Consider the following 7,500-nt stretch of genomic DNA (forward strand, 5'->3'; position numbering starts at 1 on the left):
TACACTGATTTTTCATACACTGAATTTTAAAACACTGATTTTAATACACCATATTTTTATACACTGAATTTTTATACAATGTATTTTTAAAACATAGAATTTTTATACACTGTATTTTTATACACTGAATTTTAAAACAGAATTATTATACACTGATTTTTCATACACTGAATTATAAAACACTGATTTTTATACACTATATTTTATACACTGATTTTTCATACACTGAATTTTAAAACACTGATTTTTATACATTGAATTTTAAAACACAGAATTTTTACACACTGTATTTTTAAACACTGTATTTTTAAAACACTGAATTTTTATACACTGAATTCTAAAACACAGAATTTGTATACACTGATTTTTCATACACTGAATTTTAAAACACTGATTTTTATACACCATATTTTTATACACTGAATTTCTATACACTATATTTTTATACACTGAATTATTATACACACAATTTGTGTACACTGATTTTTCATACACTGAATTTTAAAACACTGACTTTTATACACCATATTTTTATACACTGAATTTATATACACTGTATTTTTATACACTGTATTTTTAAAACACTGAATTTTTCTACACTGAATTATTATAAACTGAATTATTATACACACAATTTGTGTACACTGGTTTTTCATACACTGAATTTTAAAACACTGATTTTTATACACCATATTTTTAAACACTATTTTTTTCAAACAGATGCATTTTGCTGCCAATTTTATTTTCCCCAATTAAATTATCAGCATTAATCGATATAAAAAAAAATTAAGTTCACAAAATTCAAACCCAACAAAAATTCAGTTACATAAATTCCGTGTCGAACAAAAGCTTCCGTAATAAAGTGCTCATTGTTGACCACCTGGTGGTCGTTTGAGCACACTGCAGCTAGTCCTGCTTAAATGAACCAACCCCCACTTCCTAATGCTCCATTCACACGCAGGATTCTCACAGGAATTAGGCAACAACAACAAAAAATGAGGAGGACACGCGAGTTGTGGAGACCCACCTGGTACTCGTAGGTGTAGCTGAAGTGGGCATCCACCATGTGGACCTGGCAGCACTTGCCCGGGCCCATGTAGAAGCGCAGCTGCTTCTGCCAGGCCCAGGCATCTGGACCGCTGACTCCGGCCTGCTTCAGCTGCTTCACCACACTGATGTTGTGGATGATGTCCAGGATCAAGGCCTTCAGTTTCAGCTGCAGGATGCCGGGGTCTGGGCCAGGCCGTGGAGAGACAAAAGGACTGAAATGTCATGTATACACCAGGGATGACTTTCCATTCAGAAGAGGCTGATTCCAATCTTACAATTTCAGCCAAAGTAACAGTCCTCGTGTGATTTATGTTGTATTGCTTCTCTTAAAAGATACAACAGCTTTATATCCCCCTGCTCATTCCTGCCCCCCATCTTCCAAGAGCGTAGGACATTCCCAAGATAATTCATGTATATTTGGTCAAAGGTTCCTCTCCAAATGGGGTTATTTTGGGATTGATGCTGTATTACTGCCTTTGCCAAAGGTTTGACCAAAACATTCCTGTTCATAATCAGCGGATGTCGTTGTGGTATGAAACACTGCATTTTTAAACACTTATTTTTATACACTGAATTTATAAACACTGATTTTTTCAAACACTGATTTTCATACACTGAATTTTAAAACACTGCCTTTTTATGCACCATATTTTCATACACTGAATTTTAAAACACTGCATTTTTGTACACCATAATTTTATACACTGAATTTGTATACACTGCATTTTAAAACACTGCATTTTTATACACTGAATTTTTATACACGCAATTTGTATACACTGATTTTTCATACACTGAATTTTAAAACACTGATTTTTATACACCATATTTTTATACACTGAATTTTTATGCACTGTATTTTTATACGCTGAATTTTAAAACACTGCATTTTTATACACCATATTTTTATACACTGAATTTCTATACACTGAATTTTTATACACACAATTTGTATACACTGATTTTTCATACACTGAATTTTAAAACACTGATTTTTATACACCATATTTTTATACACTGAATTTTTATACACTGTATTTTTATACACTGAATTTTAAAACACTGCATTTTTATACACCATATTTTTATACACTGAATTTTAAAACACTGCATTTTTATACACCGTATTTTTATTCACTGAATTTTTATACACTGTATTTTTATACACTGAATTTTAAAACACTGCATTTTTATACGGTACACTGAATTATACACTGAATTGTTATACACACAATTTGTATACACTGATTTTTCATAAGTTATCACAGACCACATTTTTCAACCGTTTTTGACCAATACCAATACGCTCTTATAACGCCAAAAATGTTTTCCCTTTCCCAAACGGTTTTCACAGAATTTCCTGGAAATGTCTCCCCATTGACAAAGAATGGGCATTATACCATCTACTGCATATCCCACATTTCTCATTCGATTTGAAGCGTTCCACCATCCACACACTCCACTCACCCTGGACATTCAAGCATTTCACTTCCACTCATTCCCACGCAATTCATACCTGAATTGTAAACTCCAGTTCATTTTACTGTTATTTTGTGACCGCAACATAAGATTGTATTTTTTTCACTAATATAGTTTGGAATCGATGAGCCATCTTCTATTTAGAGCAGGGGTCACCAACCTTTTTGAAAGCAAGAGCTACTTCTTGGGTAGTGATTAATGGGAAGGGCTACCAGTTTGATACACACTTCAATAAATTGCCAGAAATAGCCAATTTGCTCAATTTACCTTTAACTCTATGTTATTCTTAATAATTAATGATATTTACACTTAATTGAAGGGTTTAAAAGAGGAGAAAACACGAAAAAAATGACAATTCAATTTTGAAACATAGTTTATCTTCAATTTCGACTCTTTAAAATTCAAAATTCAACCGAAAAAAAGAAGAGAAAAACTAGCTAATTCGAATGTTTTTGAAAAAATTAAAAAAATAATTTATGGAACATCATTAGTCATTTTTCTGATTAAGATTAATTTTACAATTTGGATGACATGTTTTAAATAGGTTAAAATCCAATCTACACTTTGTTAGAATATATAACAAATTGGACCAAGCTATATTTCTAACAAAGACAAATCATTATTTCTTCTAGATTTTCCAGAACAAAAATTTTAAAAGAAATTCAAAAGACTTTGAAATAAGAATTACATTTGATTCTACAGATTTTCTAGATTTGCCAGAATATTTTTTTTGAATTTTAATCATAATAAGTTTGAAGAAATATTTCACAAATATTCTTCGTCGAAAAGACAGAAGCTAAAATGAAAAACTAAATTAAAATGTGTTTATTATTCTTTACAATAAAAACAATTAATTTACTTGAACATTGATTTAAATTGTCAGGAAAGAAGAGGAAGGAATTTAAAAGGTACAAAGGTATATGTGTTTAAAAATCCTAAAATCATTTTTAAGGTTGTATTTTTTCTCTAAAATTATAAGAAGCAAAGTCAAAAAATTTATGAATTTATTTAAACAAGTGAAGACCAAGTCTTTAAAATATTTTCTTGGATTTTCAAATTCTATTTGAGTTTTGTCTCTCTTAGAATTAAAAATGTCGGGCAAAGCGAGACCAGCTTGCTAGTAAATAAATACAATTTAAAAAATAGAGGCAGCTCACTGGTAAGTGCTGCTATTTGAGCTATTTTTTAGAACAGGCCAGCGGGCTACTCATCTGGTCCTTACGGGCTACCTGGTGCCCGCGGGCACCGCGTTGGTGACCCCTGATTTAGAGTCTAGAGATTTATACCAGGTGGCACCAAACAACTGTGGAGCGGCTAAGAACTATGCTAAGTAGTGTGTTGTCTAAGGTCAATCATATAGAGAGGGACTCAAACAGAACCAACGTACCTGTGTTGGTATGGTCGTCAGAGGCGGTGTCACCTGTAGTGTAATGCTCCAGTTTGGCAGTGAGCTCCAACTCCAGCTGCTGTAGATTCTGGTCCTTCAGAGCTCTTTCCACATCGTCAGTAAACTGGATTTGCTCAGCGAGGCACAGAATCTACACAGAAACATTGTTGTTTTTTTAATGAAAAATATATTGAGCTGAAAATGAGATGGCAACTCTGCATGGACGATGGTGTGTGTGTGCGTACTTGTGAGGGATAACGTGAAGGGTCCACCTCTCCTTGTTTTGCTGCTGTCACACATTCATGCAGCATTTGCTTCAGCGTCTCTTTCATCTCATTAGACAGGTCGTTCAACCACACCTAGAAAAGCCGTTTGTTTACAAACACTGGGTAGCACGCCTGTTTTTTACCTCAAATAAACAGCTGGTGTACCTCCACAAGGCTGGAGATGCGAACCCTGTTTCTGAGGGGTACCACCTCCCCCTCCAAGGAACACATGGCCACAATCTGCTGGCAGCCATCGTCAAACACCACACTATGGATGCCTGTTCGGACCATATTCACTCATTAGCGAGGATTGAACGTTGCCCGGTAGGACACAAAACATGAGCAGAGGTGTCCAAAGTGGGCCCAGGGGGACATTTGAGGTAAAATAAACATTAAAAAGTTTAATAAAAGAGCAAGCAGGTGAAACGTAACGGGAAAAAGTTGCAATGTTGACTCTAATAACACAAATTTGCCATTCAGGCTGTTTTTTTTTCTTTAAAACTGTCATTGCTCAAAAATAATGAATCAAAAGTCTGAGAGAGGAGGGCTAAATTGCTTGTCCTTGGAAGAGAGGAAGGAGGATGAGCAAAGACAGACTTTAAATGATTGTGAACAGGACTGTTTTGGTTAAACCTTGGGGAAAGGCAGTAATACAGCATCAATCACAAAATAAACCAATTTGGACCTATTCGAGATTCTAATGAATTCATAAAATGTATCCATCCATCCATTTTCTACCGCTTGTCCCTTTCGGGGTTGCAGGGGGTGCTGGAGCCTATCTCAGCTGCATTCGGGCGGAAGGCGGGGTACACCCTGGACAAGTCGTCACCTCATCGCAGGGCCAATACAGACAGACAGACAACATTCACACTCACAGTCACACACTAGGGCAGGGGTCGGCAACCTTTACCACTCAAAGAGCCATTTTGGCAAGTTTCACAAATTAAAGAAAATAATGGGAGCCACAAAAAAAAATTTTAAATTTAAAATGAAAAACACCACATACAAGGCTTCAATGCTTTGTGCTATGTTAACCAGGGGTCTCAGACACACGCACCGGCACGCACTTTAATGTGGAAATTTGATGTTAGTGCGGCCCGCGAGTTTTGAGTGAATGGCGCTTGAAAGCGTCATAATTGCCAACCCTCTCATTTTTTCCGGGAGACTCCCGTATACAAGGCCGTGATGGCACTGCTTTTGGCGCCCTCTACAGCCTGCCCAAACAGTGTACCTGCTCGACCACATGTAGAATGCAGTTTCAGCTTGCTCACGTAAGTGACAGCAAGGCGTACTAGCTCAGCAGCCACACATCTTACACTGACGGTAGCCTTATAAAACAACTTTAACACTGTTACGTTACAAATATGCGCCACACTTTGAACCCACACCAAAAAAGAATGACAAACACATTTCTGGAGAACATCTGCACTGTAACACAACATAAACACAACACAACCAATACCCAGAATCCCATGCAGCCCTAACTCTTCCGCTCAACCAACGCACGGAGGGGGGGGTTGATGTGTGGGGGGATTTGGTGGTAGCGGGGGATGTATAATCTAGACCGTAAGAGTTAGGGCTTCATGGGATTCTGGGTATTGGTTGTGTTGTGTTTATGTTGTGTTACGGTGGGATGTTCTCCAGAAATGTGTTTTTCATTCTTTTTTTGGTGTGGGTTCACAGTGTGGCGCATATTTGTAACGTAACAGTGTTAAAGTTGTTTGATACGGCTACCGTCAGTGTAAGCTGTGTGGCTGATGACTAAGTATGCTTTGCTGTCTCCTACGTGTGCAAGTAAAAGCTACATTCAACATGTGGCCAGGCTGGCACGCTGTTTGTAAATGCTATAGAGAACAATTACTGCAGTGCAATTAGGGCACTCCCTTAATTTAGTAATTAGAGTGAAATTAGGATTATATTTTCCCTGGGAGTTATCTGGGAGAGACACTGAGATCCATAAGTTTCCTGGGAAAATCGGGGGGGTCAGTAAGTATGCAGCTGAGCCGCATCAGAGTGGTCAAAGAGTCGCATGCGGCTCCGGAGCCGTGGGTTGCCGACCCCTGCACTAGGGCCAATTTAGTGTTGCCAATCAACCTATCCCCAGGTGCATGTCTTTGGAGGTGTTAAAATGTATTATTATTAATTTTTTTTTAAATATCCTGGTTTACCCAGCATTCCCTAATTTTCTTTATAATAAATAAAATATATATTTATATAAAATATTCCACTTTGAATTATTTAAGAGGGGAAAACATTGCACATATTGTGTGTTTGCTACAAAAAAAAACAATGTAAAAAAGACATAAAAATAATAAAAAACTTAAGGGGATCTGAAGATGATCTACAGATTTTAGTGACAAAAGTAAACATTTGAAAAAAAAACCAAAGTATTACCTATTTTTAATACTTTTATGAGTGGGGGCTCTTTTGGATCCCTCAGAATTTTAGTGGGATTTATTTTTTTAAACTTAAAAAAAAAAAAAAAGAATCAAAATTAGAGATGTCCGATAATATCGGCCTGCCAGATATGCGTTAAAATGTAATAGCGGAAATTATCGGTATCGTTTTTTTTATTATCGGTATCGTTTTTGTTTTGTTTTTTTAATTAAATCAACATAAAAAACACAAGATACACTTACAATTAGTGCACCAAGCCAAAAAACCTCCCTCCCCCATTTACACTCATTCACACAAAAGGGTTGTTTCTTTCTGTTATTAATATTCTGCTTCCTACATTATATATCAATATATACCAATACAGTCTACAAGGGATACAGTCCGTAAGCACACATGATTGTGCGTGTTGCTGGTCCACTAATAATACTAACCTTTAACAGTTAATTTTACACATTTTCATTCATTACTAGTTTCTATGTAACTGTTTTTATATTGTTTTACTTTCTTTTTTATTCAAGAAAATGTTTTTAATTTATTTATCTTATTTTACTAATTTTTTTAAAAAGTACCTTATCTTCACCATACCTGGTTGTCCAAATTAGGCATAATAATGTGTTAATTCCACGACTGCATATATATGAGTTGATATCGGTATCGGTTGATATCGTTATCGGTAATTAAAGAGTTGGACAATATCGGCATATCGGATATCGGCAAAAAGCCATTATCGGACATCCCTAGTGTTAGGTAATATTGATCTATTTAAAGCTCCAAGTACTTTACATGACTGCTTCTCAACTATTTTGCGTAAAGAGGAAAACATTTCACGCCCTCCCACGACTATAAATAGTATAATTTGTCTATAAAATTATTATAAGTACACCTCTGCATAACATTGTATCCTTAACATTAAAGACAACT

At 35.7% G+C, this 7,500-nt stretch overlaps 1 protein-coding gene across 5 annotated transcripts in view; it reads right to left on the reverse strand.

Annotated features, from left to right (window-relative positions):
• The window catches only part of dync2h1 (dynein cytoplasmic 2 heavy chain 1), a 303,505-nt gene that overhangs the window by 189,775 nt on the left and 106,230 nt on the right, over nucleotides 1-7,500 (reverse strand). For 4 of the 5 annotated variants that reach the window (XM_062067256.1, XM_062067259.1, XM_062067255.1 and 1 more), the window contains 4 exons: nucleotides 4,348-4,460; nucleotides 4,162-4,275; nucleotides 3,917-4,067; nucleotides 1,028-1,233 (listed from right to left, as the gene is read on the reverse strand). In XM_062067256.1, coding sequence (XP_061923240.1) covers nucleotides 1,028-1,233; nucleotides 3,917-4,067; nucleotides 4,162-4,275; nucleotides 4,348-4,460 — 584 coding nt within the window. The remainder of the gene's footprint in view (nucleotides 1-1,027; nucleotides 1,234-3,916; nucleotides 4,068-4,161; nucleotides 4,276-4,347; nucleotides 4,461-7,500) is intronic. The other variant, XM_062067258.1, reaches the window with a different exon arrangement.

Source organism: Entelurus aequoreus, linkage group LG13, assembly GCF_033978785.1.
Source record: "Entelurus aequoreus isolate RoL-2023_Sb linkage group LG13, RoL_Eaeq_v1.1, whole genome shotgun sequence".
Lineage (NCBI taxonomy): Eukaryota > Metazoa > Chordata > Actinopteri > Syngnathiformes > Syngnathidae > Entelurus > Entelurus aequoreus.